A 24,358-nucleotide genomic window follows, 5' to 3' on the forward strand; every position below is an offset into this window, starting at 1 on the left:
CCCAGTGTATAGATTGGTGTTTATTAAATACCATACAATTTTACCTCTGGGTTGTCATGTATAAAAAAGTGAAGAAAGCAAATAACACTATATTTCAATGATACATTAACCGAATAAAAAAACTTACAAATAATATGAAAGAATATTATGTATTATAAATATTTGTGCATTCAACATTCGGTGGTCAAATTGAAAACACCATTTATGCAGCTAATTTCAATGAGAAATTTCAGTGAATATTTTTTGGAAATGGTAGGCATCAAATTGAATCGTACCATAGAGATAATCTTAAATGTACGGAATAAATAAATATTTAAAAAGCGTGTTAGAACTATTGATCTCACTAGTCAGAAAAATCAATTTTAAATAGATTAAAAGTTCTCTAATTATTATTTTTGATGATTTATGAAGTGTCATTTTTGTAGAACCATCTTAATGCATCTTCTTGCAGGTACAGTACATAACGCACGGGCGATTGGGACTCTTATTCCCGGTTTAGAGTTTAAATTACGAAATATTTTTATGATAATAAAACATTTTCGACGGGAGCAACACATTATGTAGTCACATAGCGCATAGGCAATTGGAATGTAATATAAATATCAAATTATTTTAGGATCTATTTTTAAAGTAATAAAGGTCTATGAAATACAGTCCAGTGAAAAAAAAAAACCCTAACTATTAGTGGCATGAAAAATATTTTTTAATTTGTAATTTTGAATTTACGTAAAAACGGTCATTCCATTGGCCACGCCCCTAGTACGTCACGATTCATGTTTATTTGTTCCTGGCCATTTAAATTTGTTCAGAACATTGTCACGAATCTTGACATCACAAACCAAAGCCAAACACGTTGCTATTTTCTACGAACATATTTTTATTGAATTTATTTTTTACATTTATGTATGAAAACATTTCTCCACAATATCCATATTGATTTTAAAAATACAATTAATTATTCTAATATATTTTTATCGGTGTTTGTAGTATGTGATATTTCTCTATTACACCTGTTGATGGATACTTCTGCAAATCCGAAATGTGTAAAACAAAACAATTTACTCGAGTAAAAGAGTAAAAACAATATTATTTTCTATCTTATTGATTTAGGGGTAGTTGCACCACAAAGAGTTTAGTTGAAAATACATAGTTCAAAGTTAAATAATTTTTCTGTTTACCTAAAAATGTGCAAATTGGATAGTTTTATCCTACGTTTTTTATGCAATTTATTTGGTCCATTTTGACAAAAACGCATAAATTATTTAACCATAAACTTTTTTAATTAGCTGTTCTTGATGCAAGTGGTACTTAATCTACTAACAAAATACCAAAACATAAACAAGCACTGAAAATTCTCATTGTGTGCGTAAATTATTATGAAACATTTTATGATCTACCAATTATTGGAAATAGTTAGCCACTAACCCATGCAATTAGAATAAAAATATACATAGATCATTCGGTACATCAGTAAGACATGTACAAAAACTAGATTAAAGTATGAATTTTAATGTAAGATGTTCCTCTCTATCTGATGTCAAGGCAGCATCCAGATAGAAGGCTTAATGAAAATAAAGACTTTACCCGACATCATCATACAGATTCTTTCTTCTATGATCATTTTTTACTTGTCTTACAATGAAAAAAGGAAAAGGCCTCAGCAAATGATCTTATATCAAACATGGTCATACACAGGAGTGCCATCAAGAAGATGACGAGCCGGTTCACCCAGATTACCGTTGTTTCAATAGATTTAACCGAGCAAAACCACAAAATATTGGGTTATGGAATCTAGAGATGTAACTGTGATCGTGCTCTCTTATTAATTTTGGTTGAGCCTGTCCAAAACAACTCGTGTGATAAGAGAAGATCTAAGGAGTGCAGGCTACTTCTCTGTCACTCGACCCCGCACTATGGTCAATAAAAATCGGGGTGCGGGGCCTTCTTCGTATCAGAGGCGGCTGCAGAACTATGAAAGAGATAAGGGCCTTGAAGGGATCTATATTTTAAGGGAAGGATTTTATTTTATTAGAAGTATGGAGAGACTTGGAGTCCTAAGCACTGAAGTATGCACGGTCAGATCCCCAAAAAAATTATGTTAGAGAACCACTACAGAATTAAATGGTTATATTTATTGGGTCCTTTCTTAAATATTGAAGCGGACATTTTGTACCCAATTTGGACACAAAACAACAATAATATGAATACTTTCTCTGCGTATAGGCAGATGAAGAATACATACAATTCTCTGTATAAAACAGAAGGTAAAGAGAACTGGACGAGTGCTTTTCACTCGACAGCTGCTCCTGACTAAGGGAGTCGAGTGGAGATAAGTCAGCCTGGCTGTGTAGCGGTTGGCGTGTTCATCTACCACTCTCGAGGTCCCGGGTACAATTCTTGGCAGAGTGGACGAGAAATATTGATTTGTTAAATCGGCAATATTTCATTTTTCATGGACTTGCGCCTGAAGTGTAAAACTGATCAATCAACTCACCCATGTTACAGGTGGTTGAGGATACTCTGCATTTGGTTGGAGAATTTAAACATTTCATTTCTTATCTCTTCTAAACTCGTTATTTGGAGATATCCGACTAATGTACGGGACGATCCATATTAGTGATAATTACTATTATAATCTCTTGAAAGTTGGATTGCTTATTATTCATAGACGAATCCGTACCGTAGAAGTCTCTACGGTTACCTTTTGGCGGCCGACGCCTTTCTTCTGGCCGACTGCCTCTGGTGTTCGAATTCGAAGTCTTCCTCCGTGAGGCCCAGCCTCTCCATCTGCGGGATGAGGTACTCCTCGCACAAGATGCCCGGGGGCGGGTGGCGAAGTATCTCCACGGTCTCGCACAGCCCGTTGGCCTTCTTGCGCACCTTGGCGGAGCCGAGCGCCCCCGCCAGGATGACCAGCGACGCCTTGAATAAGACCTGAGAAAGGAAACTTTAATAATAAGTATGAATATATGCGCAGGCTACTTGTGCAGAAAATATCTCGAGTTATCTGTTGATTTTTGTGAAGTAACAGAGCGAGAACCATTTTTATAAGGCGATAATTGTAACATACGCAAGTAGATACCTAAAATACATTATCTGCTAACGTGTGTTCAATGGTTTTCCATTTTTTATATTCTATTTACCTCCCATAGGGCTGAACTTCCTCATTGCAGTTCCACCAATAAATGTCAGCTAAGAAAAACAATTTATCAAAATACCTATGTATATGAAAACCTATCGTTTCAGATTTTTTTTGCTTAGGACTCCAGAATGAAAGAAAATATATGTTTTTAAAAACATTTGATTTGTGTTTTTTATGTTGCTTTTGTTTTAATTTACTTTTTTAGTTTTAGCTATTCATATTTAAATTTATTTCAACAGAGAGGGAAAACATTTTTGAGAAGGGAATATGGAAGTCTAGGCATTTACAGGGCTTATGACCTGTCACGGGCTGGTTTAAGTGGCCCTTTACACACTGTGTAGTAAATGCCTATACTTCCATATTCCCTTCTCAAAAATGATTTTCCCTCTCTGGTTAATGTTACACAGTGTGTAAAGTGGCCACTTAAACCAGCCAGTGACAGGTCATAAGCCCTGTAAATGCCCACACTTCCATATTCCCGTCTCAAAAATGTTTTCCCTCTCTGTTGAAATAAATTTAAATATATGAATTTATTTATCAGTTTGGAGAAATACTTCGAGCTAGACGCACTGTTAACGAAAAGGCGGACTGTAAATGAAAATTGAATTTCATTCAGTTTTGTGAATTGGGAAATATTTGAGAAAGGAATAGGTACATGGAGTGGATATCTACCTTTAATATAATCTGAATGTTCTTCAATTTCTGGCACTGGATCACAAATGAACTACAAAATGAGACAATGTTTTCTACGACGCGCGACGATTCCACCCACTATTTATCCGATTTTATGTGAAGTCAAAAATGTTGTATTGTTTTTGTTCTAAATCCGAATCTTCTAATTTTGAATATCTTCTATCTTGATGTTAGGTAGGTACCATAAGGATGGGTCAAAGGAAGGATGGGAACGAAAGGTAATCGGCCAGGAATAGTATCGATAAATGCTGTTATTTACTAAACACGCACGTCGGTTTGAATTGCAAGGCAGGACGTGGAACTGTGTGAGAAGATAATATACCTAGTGTCGGCTGCCCGCTAGTTCACGTCTCGGGCCTCATATTACACGTATATAGACTGTTCACCTTGACTCCCTCACAGAGGAAGCAGTCCCACAGGCGCAGCAGGCAGTCCCAGGGCAGCGTGCGCGTGAGAGCGCACAGGAACCACTCGGTGGCGTACAGCGCGGGCTCCACGCGGTGCTTGTTGAGGTGGCGGTGGGCGGCGGGGGCCGTGCGCTTCAGGAGCGCGAACAGGATGTCCCCGTCACGCTGCAGCACCTAGCGTATACAATACTGGCATGTAGAATATCACACATCGCGCATCCAATAAAATGGGTAAATACAGGATAAATGATTTTTTTAAAATTGTTCGCTAAAAAATTTACATGATTCTAGCTTTACGATTGAACTACTTTATAGCTGTGTAACACACTTACACTAACAATTATTTCGGCCGTTGAAGAACGTCTAGGGGTAGTATTCTGAATCTTTTCTACCCCCTAGAGAGAGATTAATTTACAGATTTTGCATGCGTTTACACTTTGCTTCATATATGGCCACACTGGTCAAAAAAATATGAATACGTGAATCAAACATAATGATTTTCATTAAGAACATTCATCATTTCCCTTTCCGCACCTAATGGTGCATAGGGCGCTGCATTGGTACACCAACCGCAGCGTATCTTGATCATTTTGTTACATGCAGGTAAGATGATCAGTCTTACGCTTCAGGTACCAGTCCAGGGAATATTAAATATTCTAGTGTAAAAACACCATTTTAAATAAATATTTCATATTAACCATGTCGGAGATCGAACCCGAGACCTCTTGCGTGGTAAGAAAACGCGCTAACCATTACACCACGAGGCCGACCGATTAAGAACATTATTGCGACCTTAAGCATTACCCAAAACACTTAATTAGGTTGAATTGACCCAACCGTATTCGTTTTTTTCCATTTTTCAAACAGTTTTATGCATAATTTGACGTTTAATCATCAGTGTGGCCATTATATGAAGCAAAGTGTCGTCGTATTGAAAAAATAAAAATCCTCAAATTAACCGCTCTCTAGGCGGCAGAGAAGATTCAGAATACCACCACAGAGCAGGGTAGGTCATCAATTGAGATTTCACCTCTTTTAAAACGGGAAACGTTTGCCTGGTATTATATTTGTGAATGTCAGAATTTTGGTTACTTTTATGTCATATTTATGTAAAAAAATATTTTATATTTTGTAAGTACCGAACTGATTATTTTTTCTTTTGTACCCTTGAAATTATTTCATGATATTTTTTTATTAGGATAATAAAAACTTGCTCCAAAACAATTAAGCAATATATAATTAACTTCGCTGGCTACCAACTTAAACAGAAAAATATAGAGATAGAAGGGATTTATAGTCCTTAAAATATAGCTTGATTAAAATGACAGCTGTCAAACTAATGTAAATAGTGAGAAATTACTGATCACTAATCATGTACCGATCAAATCGATTTTATCAGTTTTTTCATGCAAACATGAAACTCTTGTTTCCGAAAATTGATGTAAAAACGCCAAAAACAAGCCTTTGATAGGACATTTTTTTACCAAAAAATAAGACATTTATACTCATAAATAAAAATAAGATATTTTCATGAAGAACATGAAATGAATTATTTTTTTATTCGATCAATTTACATTGATCAATTTATTATCTCTAATGTTTTTGCAAAATGATGTAACCTTGTAAAAATGTCATTAATAATTAGGTTTATTTTAGTTTTAAAGCTGATTTTATATATATATATGTTGATTTATATGTCAAGCATTGTATTAAAAAAATAAATTAACATGCTAGATAGGAACGATTTTTCGTGTGTCAATATAAATCACTCCTTAGACATTATTACAAAGTTATGTCATCACTTTTGCTGGGGGAATATAGGAATACCATTTTTTTTTTTAAACTTGATGTTTTTACAAAAAAAAAAAACGATGACACATCCCTATGCTTATAGGAAACAAACAAAGAATTCACCCAATACAATGAACAGCCTCAGGATTGAAATCGGTTACCTCGAGGCCAGGATTGTAGTACCCGGCCAGGTATTTGTCGGAGATGCTGACCAGACACCAGAAGGCCTGAACGGCCGGCATGTGCATGAGGAGGAAGGCAGCCACGGGCGCCTGGGCTTGGAAGTACCCCACCTTGGGGTTCAGCACGGAGTATGCCCTCAGGACAGACAGGAGCTCCTGCTGCCTGCAAATGGAGAAAATACTCATTTATTTATTGAAATTACTCGCACTGCCTCATTAAGAGCGCGTGTATTGAGGAAGGAATTTCACTATTTTTATAAACCAGTATTAGCGCAGGAACAGTATTCACAACCGGGAATTTAAATATTCAAAAATTTCCCTTTTTTTTTTTCAAGGTAGCAATTTTTTTCCTTTAGCATTTAAATCGAGGCATTTTTTATATTTATATTTATTTTATTTATCCATTTTTTTCCACATAGCAAACAATGATTAATGATAAAAATAATGTGACCTCGCTGGAGTGTTACCCGTGCCAAGAGCACTTAACAATATACTTATAAAAAAATATTTTTACATGTGAGAATTTACAAAGAAGACTTAATATACAGAGATAATTAACAAAATGTTCTGACAGTTTTAAACACTACATATTTATGTTTATATTTAATTTATGTATACCTATATTATTTATACTATAAAAATTAAAATCAAAGAACCAAAACACAACATAAACTATACATTTGTGGAGAAGTTGATTCAATATTGGTTTGGGCGAATGATACAATCCATTTTGTAAACTCTTTTGTTGATTGTAAGCAATGATTGTGTTATTATAATACGGACAGATAGTGTTATCGTAGACTTTTTACATCGGGCAATACTACCAACCAACCAGCCAACTTCTTTGTGAAGCTCTACCATTAGGCTTGAAATGAAAGTATATGTTTTTCTGCCAAAGCGTAAACGATATATTTTTTCATAGCATTAAAGATGTCGAATTTAATGCCAAAAAAGAGTATTTGCTGTGAATTTTACTGCATTACTTTTTTAAAAATATGCAGCAGAAGTCATTATTTCTGCTCTGCCATATGATCGGCTGGGTGGTGTATTTTGAGCTCCTCAAACCAAACAAAACCATCCCGGGAGATCGCAATCTACAACAATCGATTTGTTTGAGTCGGGCATTGAAGGGAAAACGGCCACAATACTGGGAGAGATATGACAAAGCAATTTTGCAGCATGACAACGCTCGGTCGCATGTTGCAAGGCCAGACAAAATATATTTGGAAACGCTCAAATGGGAAGTCCTACCTCGCCCGCCGTATTCAACGGACACTACTCCTTCCGATTACCACTTGTTCCGGTCGATGACTCATGGTATGGCCGAGCAGCACTTCCATTCTTATGAAGATGCTAAAAATTTTCTCGATTCGTGGATAACCTCAAAAGATACATTGTCTTTTGAGATGGTATTCATTTGCTGCCAGAAAGATAGGAGAAAGTAGTCGCTAGCGATAGACCATACTTCGAATGATGTTTTTTTTTTTTAAATAAAGCATAATTTTTACGAAAAAACAGTGTGAACTTATTCAAATCCCCAATATGTTTATTAAGTTGTAAATTATATGCATTTTACTAACAAGTTATACACATTCATGTACACGTCATGTAACCCAAAGAGTTAGATTTTCACATAAATATAAGCATAAATATATCTTCTCTTCAAGACCGTCGAAATAAATCCGGCCTTCTAGTCCTATTTAGAATTCTCAACTCACTATTTGATGCGCCTGAACTACTGAGCTCAATAAAATTAAATATCCCAACTAGAAACCTCAGACAAAACATACTCTTTCATACCGATAACCATAGAACTAACTATGATTTTTATTCCCCTATGGCCAGAATTCTTAGATCTGCCAACAAACATACCAGTCTTGATTTCTTCCATAACAAGTTGTCTTCTTTCAAACGATCGCTGAATCAAAATTAATTATAAACATCTCTCTCCCGCTTCCACTTCCACCAAGTCTACTATATACCATTGTGTCTTTCTACTTTCCTTTATAATAATTTTCTATGTATACAAATGTCCTTAAAAATGCCCATTGATACTCCAACTATCCGCATTAATGAGTTTCAGACATTATCCAGATAAGCAAAAATCCGTAAAATCGGATTAACCCCTGAATTATGACAATGTTTTGAAAGACCTTTTTTTAAATTGCTTTTGAAATTATACAGTGAATTGGAATTACATTAAAAACTTACTTAAATCAGCAAAGTTAATTGCTTTGACAAAGAAACTCGTTTATGAGCAGCGAGGTCCCGAGGTTTGTTATTATAAAATATTTATTTCCTGATAACGATCCGGATATTTGGCAATCTGGATGACCGGAGTTCAGATAAACTGAGTTCTACTGTGTGTATAAAATATATACAGCAAACAGCCATAGTAAATACATTGAGTTTGTGCAAAACCAAGGGGCTCTTATATGTATTTTTAGCTAATGAACCCATTCATCCTCGTCTTAAGTTGAATAGACTACTTGAGGAGATGCTCGAGAAATGATTATATGTAGTGGTCTGAAGTATTTATAGAATATAAAAGCTTTACAATATATATACATGTGTTCCGGACGCGCAATTAGTCGTCTAGTGAGAAAATATAACGGCAAATAAAATTTTTAGTAATAAAAAGATTTTGTATAAATGAATATAATTTTAGGGATCCCGGTATTTGTTAGCCGAGTGCGGGGCCCTGAATAAAGACAAAGGTTTGCTTTGGGGCCTGGCCTCAGTGATACCGGGGCAATTATAGCGTGTAGAATAATGTTAAATTATTTCACCCATGTATAAAGTACTAAAAAAGACTGCAGTGTTGCAGCTATTCGAAATTTCTTGTAGATTATTACCTAATATTGAACTAATTTTGTGTTTTTTTGTCAAAAAACTGTCCCTTTTCTTATGAAGGCAGTATACATATCATGGAATAATTAGAATTAATTCATAGTTAGATATGATTAGCATTAAGAAAAGCTAATTGATGTTGCTAATATTTTATTAATTTATTTTATTTCATTTTGTTTTTTATTTTATTACATCATGAAAAATACACAGATATGGTAATTATAAACTATAAACTACATAGGGATTATAAAATAAATGAATACAAGAATACAAATTTAATGGAAAAAAAATGAAATAAACAAAACCAAAAAACAATAGGGCCTCTTAACACAAAATGGCTAAATGACCCAATAAATTATTTTATCATTAATAAAAGTCTTTCTTTAAATTTGGATATTGAACAGCAAAACATATCAATAGAGCTAAATTCATTGCCAAGTTTATGTAGTCTCTGAATAGGCGAGTGAATATAATAATTGTTACTAGATTTGTTCATATAAAATAGCGTTTTGTTAGTCTGACGGGTCTGGCTTAAAGGTATATTAAATGTTATGTGGTTCGTTAAATCAAAGATGTTCAAACAGCCGTTTAAAATTGTATAAAAATCATCAAATCACTAATAATTGAACGTAGTTATGCAGAAAGCAGCCAGTCCACAATTTCGGAAAAATGCGATATTGATGTTATCGGGTGCAGAAAGGTCGATTCTATGTTCTGCTAAAAACAGCCAGACCGCTTTCATATAAAAAAACTGTATTAATCACCTCCGGAAAAAGGTGTCGATCAAAAAAATGGCATTTCTCAATTTGCAGAAAACACCCACAAAACTAGAAAAATCTTATTGTACCTTAAAAATCTTTTAAACTGGTCAAATACACAATAAGATTCTGGTTTGAAATATATAAAAAAACTTATGTATTCATTGTTTATCGTTTGTTAAAGTCAAAAACATTCAAACTATTGTGTAGATTTTATAATTCACTCTTTTCACAAAATGGCTATTATCTCAGTTTCACTTTTCTATGGCTGGCTGCTTTCTGTATAACTACGTTCAATTGTCCATCTACTAAATAATGTTTTTAAGTTAACTTTACACATTAGAGAATTATAATCAATTTACTCAAGAGGAATCGATAGTTTAAAATTGAAAAATCTTAAGGTTGTAGTCGGTCATTTGAATCGTACGATTTGCCACCAAATGCGTAAAATATACCGCTTCAAGACAAAGCAATAAAAAAAGTATCCTTTTACATTGTGTGTTCAACAATTTCTTACGTACTCTTCATGCTTTATTTGCCAAAATCAGATAGACAGAGATAGATAGAGTTTTTGCCTGATTATTTAATAGGTAAAATCTATAAATAGCACTGCTGATTTCTGGCTTCTGGGTCATTATATATTTGTATTTGTTGAACTTTTTCTAATTTATATTGGTGAGACATATAAAATGGAGACCAAATTGTGGACAAATAGCATTTTTAATGAAAATGTATAAAAATATGTGAAATATTGTTTAATTTAAATGTAGGTATGGTGAAAATAGTATAAAAAGCCTTATAAGTGATGCAAAAAAGAAAGTTTTAGTACTCGGTGAAATCAAACATACTGTAACATGTCCATAGCGACTGCGCGGGCGCGGCAAAACACTCGCCACTATGGCCAAGCACTCAATGTATGTATGTATGGAGTATTCATAATGAATTTGTGGCAATATAAAGAGTGATTATTTTTTAACGGTTCGGATAAGAACGTATAAATAATGTTTTATTAGTACAGACAGCACTAAATCCCCAAATCAATAGATAAGTGTAATGAAATTATAAAGACATTACGGGTACAGGTGTGTATCATATCCTGCTATAAACATGTTAATACCCTTGGCCTCTTTAAGATAACACTATTCTTCCATACAGACAATATTTATATAGGTGAATAGATCAGCGTTATTTGTTTCTTTAGCCCAGATGTGTAAAAACTCACCATGTTCAGCCAACTTAAAGTTGACAGAGAAAATATTTCTTTTTTATTATTGGCAATTCATCATATGAAGGATGATTTCTAACAGAGAAAATAAATATTCATTATTTATATACATGGCCTAAGCCAATTGCACAGCAGTTATTTGAAAGAAACATATGGACAAGAAACTGAACAAAAATAAAATAAAACTATGTAGTAAAGACAAACAAGGGCAATAAAATAATGCCGTGCGATATATTCAAGAGGACAAGACTTCGAGCTAACCCATACCAATCCAGTTTCATCCCACGCTGCGTTAATGGCGAAGAGATCTACGAAAAGCAGGAAGATTTACTTTGAAGAATTTCAACCAGAAACCTCAGACAAAACTTACTTTTTCATACTGATAACCATAGAACTAACTATGGTTTTCATTCCCCTATGCCCAGAATTCTTAAGTCTGCAAACAACTACCAGTCTTGATTTCTTCGATAACAAGTTGTCTTCTTTCAAATGATCACTGAATCAAATTCAATTATAAACACCTCTCTCCCGTTTTCGCTCCCACCAAGTCTACTATATACCATTGTGTCTTTCTACTTTCTTTTATAATAATTTTCTTTGCATACATATGTCCTTAAAAATGCCTATTGGGCGTATATATAAATAAATAAATGATCATCATCATCATTTCCCTTTCCGCATCCAGTGGTGCATAGGGAACTGAATTTGTAAACCAAATGCATATTGTATTTTGATCATTTGCTACAAGAAGATAAGGTGATCAATCCTACACTTCAGGGCTGCGATTACTAACGCTATCTTCATTGGTACATATCGAAAACAGTATACTTAAGTTTTCTATTATCTCTATTCACCTTGGTATGACGAATTCTGACCTACCAACATGTCGACAGGAGTTTTCGAGAAGATTAGACTATCGATGAAAAAAATTGAAATGGTAAAATGTATTTTTTGTATTGGCATCGCATTTTGGGGGGCATGCGTATTATGTAATCTCAAACATCGTATGATCTGACACATGCGCTGTTATTACCTTGGGTTTTCAAATTTAACCAATAGATGGCACTAACCAATATGGTAATCTATACGAATATTATAAATGCGAAAGTGAGTTTGTTTGTGTTTCCTTCAAGTCTCAATGGAACGACCGATTGACATAATTTTTTTGCATAAGGATAGCCGGAGAGGTGAGAAATAAAATAGTATACTTATTTTTCATCCTCAATTAAAAAATATTTAACGATAATATATCGACAGTGAGTAACATTATTTGAAAATGAGTAGGCGGTAAGGTGAGATGTCAAAAATAATATATTTGAAATTCATTCTTCAAATTTCAATCATTGACTTGCTTTATCTATGGTTAGTTTGGTTCGCATTTCGTTTTAGTTTTGTAGTAGGATGGATCTGTGAACAGAATAACGACGCTACATTGCCATAGACTAACGGATTGTCATTTTTTTAAATAGTGATAGTTGGAAGACTGCAATTGTTACAACCTACTTTCTAGTTCAAAAAAAAATTATTTTTTTTGAAAAATGATCAAACTAATTTATTTATTAAGGAATCATACAGTCTTTATATAAATACAAGGTATAAAAGAACAATTAAAAAAAGTAAGAACAATTACAGATTTCACATTAATTTATTAAGAATGCAGGAGAGGGGAAAAAAAGAATTAAATTCTAAAAAAATAAATATATTAAATAAAAATACATAAAAGGGAGAAGATATTGTATAGCTCCAACTCTACTTTCCTCCCCTCTCTTTCTGCTTCCATGAACATTTATATTTCACAACCAACAATAATTAATTGGATGCAGGTAGTAGATATACCTATGAATAAGTATAAATTAAGAGTTGTAATTAAAAGTTAAAATTAAGAATTAAAATTAAAAAGTTAAAATTGAAAAATTAAATTAAATTAAAAGTCAAAATTTAAAGTTAAGCAGGAGATAGATTTAAAATGTCTTAAACAGATCTGATAAAAATATGGTATTTACAGTGTAATATGTCGATGTCACTAAAACTGTCATTATAGGTAATCTGTATTATTCGAATTACCTAATTCATTTCTCTCTAACAGCATGCGAGCGTTAACACACTACGAGTATTAATTAATATGTTCCACCTCTGAATCATTTCAAAGTGGACGAGAAAAACCTTTTGTGCCTAACAGTCCCCCTGGACTTGTGCGCACTTCTTCCGGGAAAGCTACATTTCTAAAGCTTCCCGGTAGAACATTCGTTCGACCCCTTTTCATTCATTTAAAGGGGTAATAATCTCTTTTTAAAATTCTAGTGTTTAATTGAAACTACAGAGAATAAAAAAACATATGTTTATCAATTCATATATTTGCCGGAGTGAGTCATTTGTAATTTTGCAAGAGTAAACCTGATAATGAAAGATTGACATAAAACCAATATGCGGTAGTCACAGTAAGATAAATATGTATTTTTCAGCAATGATTTCACAATACGGAATGATTCTCTAGTATGTAAATTCATTTGGTGACAAGTGTCATTTTGTTTGCTACATGAATGGATGATGTCATGCTGTATAATATATGGGTGTAATTGCAGATTAAGATTATTAATTACTGCCTACTATGGCTAACAATGTTACATTAGCTCAATGTCTGCTATTTTTATAGCTGTTGAGGAGTACAGACATAAATTTTAGATCTTTAAGATTCCATTATTATTGTATTTATGTTTATTCAAATACGATTTTTTATATCTAATTAATAATAGTAATAAATTCAATGTTAACATTATATAAAAGTATTCAAATAGTTACTGGTGATTATACAACTGGGTCTAAGTATATTATTGCAGACACATTTCATTATCCCAATAAGAAAATATTATTATAAGACGTTACTCCTCTTTTGTCGACGGGAAACTGATTTTTTTCATTACAAAAGTTAAGGCTGTAGTCTGGTAAAACGAATGCAAAATGAGGAAATCACATGATTTTGCCATTTTAAAACAAATGTTTTTTTTAATCGCGCTATAATAAAAAAATAAAAAAACATGAACTAGATAAAAACAATAATTTTCAAAGGTTTCTGTTAAAAAATATACTTAAAAGTTTTATGTAACTTTCGTTTTCGAAACCAAAAACGATAAGGGCGTGTCTGAAGGTCATAAAAACGTAAATAAGATGTTGTTTTAAATGAAATATTGCAACCAGAATTATCTTTTTTTTTTTTTAAAAAAAAAGGATACAATTATATAAAAAAAGGTTTCAACCAAAATATTTCAATAATTATTTTTTTCTTAAGTATCACTAAATGCATAATTTTACGTAGAAATAAAGGAAAATGTCACAAAAATGTATGTGATTTAAAAGGCTTGTATTTCTAATTGAATCGGCATTCACTTCGTAACACTTCATTATAAATTATTATGAAAATAAAGCTTGTATTTCTTTTCAAAAACTAAAAATCAAAATTCTGCTTCGGCCACTTTCATGTTCAATTTAATATCTTCAAATTATAACAAGAAATTTTAGCCACATACTTAGTCTTTATTGAGATCCCAGATACCTAAGTTAAGTCTAAATTTGAAATGGTGTAATCTGCTGGTCTAAAAGTAATTATATTTTAGTTACATAAAACTTTTCAGTATATTTTTAAACAGAAATACCTTTAAAAAATATTTTTTTTATCTAGTTTATATTTTTTTATTATTGCGCGATTAAAAAAAAACATTAGTTTTAAAATGGCAAAATCGTATGATTTCCTCATTTTGCATTAGTTTTACCAGACTACAGCCTTATCAGAAGTATCAAATAAAGTTTAAATCACAAAAAATAAACACAATTTTATTCCAGTATTGATTCTCTTCTTGCTAGAAAATCACTGGGATTCATGATTGCATCAGGGAGACAAACGATAGTCACAGCAGAGCGAGCAGGATTATTGATCAATCAAAACAAATAACATCACATTACACTGTCCCCCAGTGCTATTAATGCATTAACAAGCAGTTATCCTGTCCAGTCACATATAACCACTACTAACTAGCATCATATCTTCACGGATAGATCTTCACTAGATAACAATGAGGAAGTTCAGTGTTTTAAAATAATATATACATTTGTTTATAAAATATCAAACTTAACCAAAAATATTATTTACACACCTCGCTTCCTCTACATTCATACATCTTATCATGCACGCACGTCGATTATTCCTACTTTTGACATGTCCATCTTCAAGTATTTGATGGACTTGATCGTGCCATGTCTTTCTCGGTCTTCCTCGTTTTCTGCATCCATCAACATTTGCATCGTAGATCCTTTTAGCCGTTCTTTCGCTGTCCATTCGCTCTACATGTCCAAACCAACGCAGCACCCCTTTCTTGATTCTGTCAATAATGCATGTCTCAGCCTTACACACTTCACGGATCTCGACATTTGTGCACCTATCATACATTGTTTTACCACACATTCGCCCGAGGGATCGCATTTCGACAGCATTCAACCTACTTTCATCATCATTTTTCCAATTCCATACTTCGCTCTAAAACATTAGAGTTGGAACTAGAACTCCATTGTTAACTGTTAGTTTAGCCTCCTGCGATAAACATTTGTTTGCCAAAGTAGATTTTAGTGCACCGTTCACCCTGTTCCCGGCACTCACCCTCCTTTCAATATCTTTCTCGGCCTTTCCGTCCCTAGTAAACATACTTCCCAGGTACACAAATTCTTCTACCTGATTCAGAATATCTCTGTTCACGCTGATCTCACATTTAGTTATATTTTCATCACTTTAGATGTATCAACATTCATAAGCAAATCGCTTTTCTTGCATACATCGTAGACTTTTGTTACCAAGAATTGAAGGTCTTCTTTGCTGCTAGCAAGAAGCACGGCATCATCCGCATACAGAAGACAGTTAACAGTTGTACCACTCATTTTTGCTCCCATTCTTAAATCTTTCAGTTCTTTTATACAGTTATCGATGTATATGTTGAACAACCATGGTGACATTACACATCCCTATTTGACTCTTTTCGGAATATTAAACCACAATGTGAATGACCCATTCACCTTCACACATGCTGTGCTGTCCTTATACAGTGACGCAATAGCCCTTGTCAGGTTACCATTTACTCCATACTCCGATAAAACCTTCCACAATTTCTCTCTGTCAACTCTATCAAATGCCTTTTGCAGATCGACAAATGCGCAGAGCAAATATTTGATCCATACATCCTCTTCCATTCATAAATTCACTTTGTATATCCCAAACTCTATCTTTAGTCACTTTTCTTTATCTCTCAATCAGTATTCTGCCATAAATCTTTCCAACAGCGCTCAAAAGGCTGATAGCTCTATAGTTTCCGCAGTCCACCCTAGAGCCTTTTCCCTTGTATAGAGGCATAACAACAGCTCTCCTCCAATCAGGGGGAGTGCATTTCTCCTCTAAACATAGGTTAAAGAGCTTATGTAGCCATACAAAAATTATTTCTCCACCCGCCTTTATAAACTCTGTGGCAATGTTATCACAGCCTTGCGCTTTCCCATTTTTCATATACTTAGCAGCATTTTTAATTTCTTCCATACTTATCTCTTTCGCATCTAAAATATTTTTTCAAAATCGGAAATCTGCCGCTGGACTTCGTATAATGTTTATGTGATATTGAAATAATTGTTGAACTGGATTTTAAAATTCAGCACAGGGGGAGTATTTTGTTTTACAGAGAGGTTTAAAATGTGAAATGGGACACTGTTTGATAAACTGATAAGGCTCTATTATCACAGTAAGGAATTTAGATAGCGCACTATGAATTGAACTATGCAAACACCAAAACATTTACTTTGATAAACAACAAAACATAATTACTTGATTGTGTTGTAACTATTCAAAGACAATTGTATACAATAAGTGCATGATATTGTAGATTTGAACACCAAATTGATGAAAAATGGCCTCAAAATTGAAATATTTAGGTAAATGATAAATTCATCAAAAACAGAAAAGAAAAATACAAAAAATCCTAATATTTAAAGTCGCAAAACAGGCACACAAGATAATATACTGTGGGCGCAACTTCTGGCATGCAGTAAAGTTAGTGGGTTTGGGTAAGAGAAGCCAAACATATATATATATATTTGTTTTTTTAAAGAAATAACTCGCTAAGCCTCTATTTTAAGGCTTGTCAGCAGATGGGATAGAGAAGATTTGGAAGGAGGTAATGAAAAACACACCACAACACCCAGACCAATTGGAAAAAAAATCTTTCTTGGATTTTTTTTATGCAACTGGCGGGAATCGAACTCGCGACGCCAGTTTCACAGTTGGCCGTCTAACCAACTTATTATAAGTATTAATTTTAGTAAATATTTGTACTTAACCACTTACTTACTTTTTATGTGTTACCAGTTTCGAGACGTACCCGTCTCTTTGTCAGGACACTCACTATACCAAATGCAAACACTAAAATACACTTTCACCTATACCATTACTGTTACAAAGTATTTACAAAAAAATGCATTAATTATTTGCAGAGTTAAAGGGGCTACAAACACCACCATGTCTGAACATGCACTAAAATTAGATTAATAATATTCAGGGAAATGTTTGTAGGGGTTTGGAGGTGAGGAGCTAAGGGGTTAAACGTTACACGATTGATTAATTTTTAAACCAAAAAGTGGGCTATATTGAAAAGATATTTGACTATTTATTAGGGGAATATTATTTTGTCCTCAAATATATAGCTGAATATGATTAACCTAATGAATGTTCGGACATGGTGGTGTTTGCATCCCCTTTAACTCTGCATGTAATATAGTAGTAAATAAGATGGGTACATCTCGAAACCGGTAGACATAAAAAGTCGATAAGTGGTTAAATACAAATATTTACTAACATTAATTAAAACGTTTGACCACAAAGTTAACGCTTTGAACATAAATAATAGTATGGATAATTAAACTTGTAAAATGCATTATACCTAGTTAAGTTGCACCTAGTTAGGCAGACCACACACAATCCAGAGGAAACTATTACTATAAAAAATGTAGTAGGTTATAGGAATTGTCATGTTAATTATGATTATATTGTTAAGTAATTATTTTAGATAGTTGTACAAATAAAATTTGAACACCTGGTTTTACCTTAACTAATAAACTATATATATATGTATATATATATATATAAATAACTTCAAAAACAAAACATTGCAATAAAATCCAGACGCTTTCCGATGACACTCTATCTACCTATATGGGTGTTTGTTTTTAACAAAAATCATCGCCATCCCACAAAACAATGCGATAGACTTAACATCTTCAATCTCCTTCTGCAATTTAATTAATTAATTAATTTTGATTATTTTTAATGAATAAATTTTAACGTTTAAAAGTGCTGGTAACAAAAGAGTTAATAAACACATACACATGTGTAATATTAGTTTGTAAAATGCATATTTTTTAACTAAACATACAATCAACAATATTAGGAGACGCGTCTGGCTTTCTTTCATACAAACGTATTCCCGTATTTTTTCCCAGAATATGGCATTAAAGCGATGATATTTTTTTACATCGCTCTAGAGAGTCTATCGGCAAGTCTCTATTGTTTGATTTTTTTGTTGTCTTTTATAGGAACTAGGATCATCCAAAACCCTTAAAAGTGCTATAGTTTTATCTGCCATCTTCCGACGTACAGTATACAAATTTGATTCAGTATTCGAGACAGAAAAAGTATATTAAAATACGTATTCATTAACCCGCTCTTTCGCCTTATATCCTCTTAATTATGTTCTCATTTGAAAGAGAACCGAGTGGAAAAGAGACTCACCCGGGTCCCTCCTCGCTGACGAACATCTCGTGATAGGGAAACTGCCGGTGCAGGTCCTTCTTGATGTCCTCCAGGCACTTGGGGTCGGCGGGCTCCAGCAGCAGCTGCTCGTACAGGCGCGGGTGGCGCTCGAGGAGCAGCTGGCCGCCGCAAAGGAACAGCCAGGCGCGCGGCCGCACCGAGGCCGGGATGCCCTTCCGACATCGCTCCCGCACCTGTCCGCAGACACGATAAACAAGTTTAAAAGACGGACTTATCGCCACTGGCAATCGCTTAGAATCAAGCAAAGTAAAAATTAAATGAAAATATTCAATGGTGTTTTCAGTTTCTCCAATGTTTGTAGACAGGCTGGATTTTCTTCCTAGGGACATTTGTTTAGGTCTAAATTTGTCACAATACATGATTATTATTATTATTATTATATTAATTTAAAGCGAGCAGCTTAAAGCTGATTTGCTTAAATCTATTTAAACGAAAGTTAGTTGTTGACGCACTTTAACTTTACTGAAACAAAACTAGTCCAATTATGAACCTATTGAGACTACACATTGAGATCAGCTCTTGTGGCAGCTTATTCCAACCATCAACAACACTATTGCTAAGGAAATGCTTCCGTGGATTTAGATCGAATCTCGTTTTCTCCAGCCTGAGACTGTGGCCTCGAAGACGAGCATCTTGTTTAAGCTCAAACATGGGATATTGCTGCCAAATTTGGGCAGCTATAGTGACTCTTGAGCATCTCGTATGTCTCTATCAGGTCACCCCTTTCTCGCCGTTCCTGCAGCGTTGTGAGACCGAGAGTTGTCAGTCTCTCCACATATGGAAGCCGTTTTAAGCTCGGCGACAACTTTGTAGCTCGTCTCTGAACTCTTTCCAACAAGTTGATATCCTTAACAAAATAGGGATTTCATATCTTAAACCCGTATTCGAGAGTAGGTCTGATATAGGTTTTGTATATTTTTAGTAGCATATTCGATGTTATATATGAGAATTAATGTAATATTTTTGCAATCTGTATTTTTTTAAAGGTTTTTTTAAATATTTTTTTTAATTATAATATTTTCTAAATTTGTTGTGAGAGGGAAAACATTTTTGAGAAGGGAATATGGAAGTCTAGGCATTTACTTTGCAAAAGTCAATGGATGGAAGAGTTGAGGAAATGTGTATGTTTAAACATAGGCAAAATGATGAATACACAGTGTGTAAAATGGCCACTTAAACCAGCCAATAACAGGTCATAAGCCCTTTAAATGCCTAGACTTGAATGTTCTCCATCCCTGTTCTAATTTGTTTGCATTAGTCGAATGAATGTTTGCCTACCTCGCAGGCGGTTAGAAAATTGAATATTCGCGATACAGACCTTCCGGTAGTTTCTGGACATGAAGGACTCCCAGTGGCTGAGCATCCGAAGCCATTTCTGTTCCCGCCGCAAAATGGTGGCCGGTGACACCGTGTGCTTTCTGGAAAGAAACACCCGATTATATTTATTGTGATCCAAGTGTGAGACAAAAAAATGTCTATTTTATATTTGATAAATAATGCATAACAAATGGCACTAGCGGCTAATATTTTTAGTCAAAATATTTTCTAATTCAGCACAAAAATTTGATTAATAAAAAAAAAACATAATTGCTAAAAACTAAATCCTGCGGGGACTCTAACCCCAACTCTAGTTACTAGGAAGCGAAGGATTCATTCTATTCAGCTATTTCAACTACTAATGCAGCTGTCGAAAAAGTGATTTATAAAATTGTATTATTCATTAGCCTAGATCATTTCATACTTGCGACTATTGTAACTTGAAATAAAACACCATTGCTTAGTGAGTAATGATAAAAACTTAATTACTTTAAAGTATATAAAATTGTTATATAAAAATAATCATTTGCTTCAAACACATAAAGACAAAATAAATAGTTGTGTTTCTAGGTCACAAAACGTAAGTACGCGACCTAGAACAGGTGGTAATATCTTAATTCCCAAATTAAAAACAACTACAGCACAAGATCATTATACTTACAGAGGAATATTTTTCTTTAATGAAATGAACAAAGATAATAAAAAGTACAGTCAGGAATACAATATATTTAAGAAAGAAGTGAAAAGTTACATTTATAATTACTCTTTATATAGCACTGATTAAAAACATAGTTTATATATTTTTTTGTAATTTATTTATGTTATTTTTTTTGTAAAAAAAAAGAATTGTTTATTTTTTTAATAAAAAATTGTATTTAGTTGAAAAATTGTATTTTTATTTGCTTTCTAAATAAAAAAAATAATAAAAAAAAGTATTCCTTACCCAGTACTATAGTTCACTAAACAAAACATAAATTGTCTTTTTAGAACCATTCTTTCATCGATTTTTCTAAAATTCTTTACATATATTTATTCTTAACACTAGTAACGTTTTAATCATAACTCTAACATTATTTTTAAAGTTTAAATAGGTACTGAAGAATAACCTATAATTGAACTGCCATCATCCGCATAAAAACATTTTATAACTCATACATATTTTATTTTTGTTTAGCAAATCAAAACAAAAAATTTCAAAACCCGTCAAAGGATTTATACTGATACACTGATATTGAGGATTAAAATGTCAGTTTGTACTATTATTTATTTTACAATAAATTCACTTTCAAACCGTTGAACAGGACTTGCCGAGTATTATTATAATCTAACTTCCGGATTAAGGCATAATATATTTGTTATCTCTTTCTCACATATAACCGTTGCGTGTGATGCTATTTATTTGATTTGATGGCCTTCAATCAAACAGTTTTATTTTAAAGAATAATAGCTCCTATCAAGAAGTGTCGAAAGACTAAATTGCATTTAGGAAAGCTGAAAGATTCAAGCTACAACAGTAATCGTAAGTGTTATTTTTCTAATGTAGAACTCCATTGTGAACTGCTAGTTTAGCTTCCTGCGGTAAACATTTGTTCACCAAAGTAGATTTCAGTGCACTGTTCACCCTGTTCCCGGCACTCACCGTCCTTTCAATATCTTTCTCGGTCTTTCTATCCCTAGTAAACATACTTCCCAGATACACAAATTCTTCAACCTGATTGAGAATATCTCCGTTCACACTGATCTCACATTTGTCTTCTTGCTTTTATAAGTTAAACAATTTGCTAGTGCATTCCATAGATGTCTTTTTTTTAAAGACGACAGAATTCATAATAAATATTATTGACCTGAGATTAGTGGTTCACCTTGAGATACATGTTTACAATTATTTTTTAACGATATATTAAGCATACGCCGACCGCAATACGCTGAAACAGGCGAAATTTTCAAAATAATAGTTGACATTCGACGGGATCGGGAAATTGCGCAAGCTGTGGTAGGAAATGAAGAGACATGTCGAGTACTCACGGCTCCGGGCTGTACTGAGTTCCTCCCAGGAATCCGTGCCTGTCGGGCACCGTGGAGATGACGGAGCCGTCGTGCAGAGTGCTAACGGAAGAACAAACGGATGTATTATCCGTTCTATCCGTTTTATCACTCTTATCAGCCGTGGTACTTTTCAAAGATGACATATTGCGATATTATATCAAGCGCGCGGGATAACCATACCTCCCCTGTCCATCCCGACCTCGACCGGAACGGCACTAACCACTTCACTTAAATTATTCACAATTCACTCTCGCGGTGGGCGGAGAATAATTGATAATATTCCACTCTTGTTTACGTATGGCGATTGCCCGATAGAAAACAACCTGATGATTTTCGCTCGCGTCCGAAAGAAACTTGCGCGTCGGGCGACCGAATTCGATCGTGCTGAAATTATAGAATGGTGACAATAATATGACACACTGATGTTTACATATTTGGAAAGCCTACGTGCGTGGAAACTAAATAATACAATCAGGCGTGAGGACGAGCCCAAAACATTGACAGATACGCAACAAGACTACCAACTTAAGAAACAGACTAGTTTTAGACAGTGTTGCAAGTACAAAATAAAGCGTTTCCTGTAATTTACATTGCCTCGCTTTACCCACTTAAGGCGAATATTGCTTATGAAATATGACATTTATTAATTCTTCGGACTGCGATTCTTTTTATGGCCGTATCTATGGAATTTTTGACAAGTACCGCAAACACATAACCTTTAATTTGGCTTATTTTAGGTTAACTATTTGATATTTTTCAGTAAATTTTGTCTTCCCAGTCAACTGTTAAATATGTTACAGAGACAAATATTTAAAATATTTCCATCGCTTTCCGTGCGATGCTCGAGTACAGTTACGACCACAAATTCTAACGATGACATCTCCCCAGTTATGAACAACAGAAATCCTCGTAATTTGGAAAGATTGCGAATCGGTTACAGGCCTAATGGATACACGCTGGAAAAACCGGGAAAGAAGTTCTGGCATAAGTGAGATATATTTTTTTATTATTCATGAACTTATTAAGTCTTTTTAGGCTGTGCCCGTGTTAAGCCATAATAATTAACAACGTACGTACTGGTGGTTTAATTTAAGCTGGCGCGTTCAGAAAACTCACACTAACGCATTTAAAATCTACAGGAACCTACTGTGGATTTAAAAATATGTTGCCTTAAATTTTAACCAAATGTTCGGTGTTGGAAAAGAGGGTTGTGTATATGAAAAAAAAAAATACAATGGGTTAAGAAAATGTAATATTAATTTACTAAAATACTTTGTTTCATTATTTTATATTTTTCTAATTATAGTCCTTCCAAGAACAAGGGGCAATTTAAGTTTGAAAAAAAAAAATTACAGTCAATTACTCTGAATTCTAGAACTAGAGTGCGAAATTGTGTTAAGTTTATAAATTCAAGATTTATTGTTTATCAACAAGTGTGTATACATATTTTCTCCAATATAATTTGAAATGTGCATTTTAATTACATTCTATCAATTATTATTATGATGAACACAAAATATTAAATAAAAACGATGCTTGATTCAAAATAAATACTCGTAAGTATATGACATTTTCTTAAGTAATTGTTTTTTTCCGTTTTAATCCAAAAGAGATTTTTAAAAACATTTAATAAAACAATATATAACATCAAGATTTTTAATATCAGTATTCTGTACATTATAAATGTTTTTGTGTAAGTTTTTCGAAAGCGCCATCACTACATAATCGACCTATTCATGGTTTGATTAAATGAAAATACCTACATATTTATAAACCGGTGTTTTTAATCCATAACTTGATACTCGTACATATTATTATATTTTTACTATTAAGAATCGCAGTGAAATTCAGACGAACGCAGAAGCATCCTGTGTATATTGTATAAACATATCAACTAATAAAGCAATAGTTGTTTATGTCACGCTCATAAGCGCGAGAGAGACAGAGATTATTTTCATAATGCGTATGCCGTGCGATGTCATACCGTGGGCTTATTTACGAATACTACACAATGCGTATGTGTAAGTATAGCGCACGCGCCAGCTTATAAAAATCCACCAGTATATCGTAATATCTTTTACTGTTTGCATAC

General features: G+C 33.6%; 1 protein-coding gene across 1 annotated transcript; it reads right to left on the reverse strand.

Moving 5' to 3' along the window:
• Nucleotides 1–714: 714 nt before the first annotated feature.
• Nucleotides 715–22,788, reverse strand: wkd (TBC1 domain family member whacked). The gene is made up of 6 exons (XM_088239314.1): nucleotides 22,246–22,788; nucleotides 20,222–20,321; nucleotides 18,862–19,076; nucleotides 6,195–6,378; nucleotides 4,222–4,416; nucleotides 715–2,934 (listed from the first exon to the last, which is right to left on the reverse strand). Exons 1-6 carry the CDS (start codon nucleotides 22,407–22,409, stop codon nucleotides 2,698–2,700), a joined length of 1,095 nt encoding a protein of 364 aa, XP_088095440.1. The 5' UTR covers nucleotides 22,410–22,788; the 3' UTR covers nucleotides 715–2,697.
• Nucleotides 22,789–24,358: the final 1,570 nt, after the last annotated feature.

The sequence above is a fragment of the Micrasema longulum genome, unplaced genomic scaffold (assembly GCF_059751315.1).
Source record: "Micrasema longulum isolate JH-2025_06_02 unplaced genomic scaffold, ASM5975131v1 h1tg002129l, whole genome shotgun sequence".
Lineage (NCBI taxonomy): Eukaryota > Metazoa > Arthropoda > Insecta > Trichoptera > Brachycentridae > Micrasema > Micrasema longulum.

Excerpts from the sequence above, each read along its gene's own strand:
- wkd (XM_088239314.1), bottom strand. The coding sequence starts at position 22,409 with ATGTCATCTTTGAAAAGTACCACGGCTGATAAGAGTGATAAAACGGAT. Across the intron at positions 19,077-20,221 it reads TGTCCAGAAACTACCGGAAG|GTGCGGGAGCGATGTCGGAA; the intron begins GTCTGTATCGCG and ends GTCTGCGGACAG. Across the intron at positions 2,935-4,221 it reads TCCTCTGTGAGGGAGTCAAG|GTCTTATTCAAGGCGTCGCT; the intron begins GTGAACAGTCTA and ends TTCCTTTCTCAG.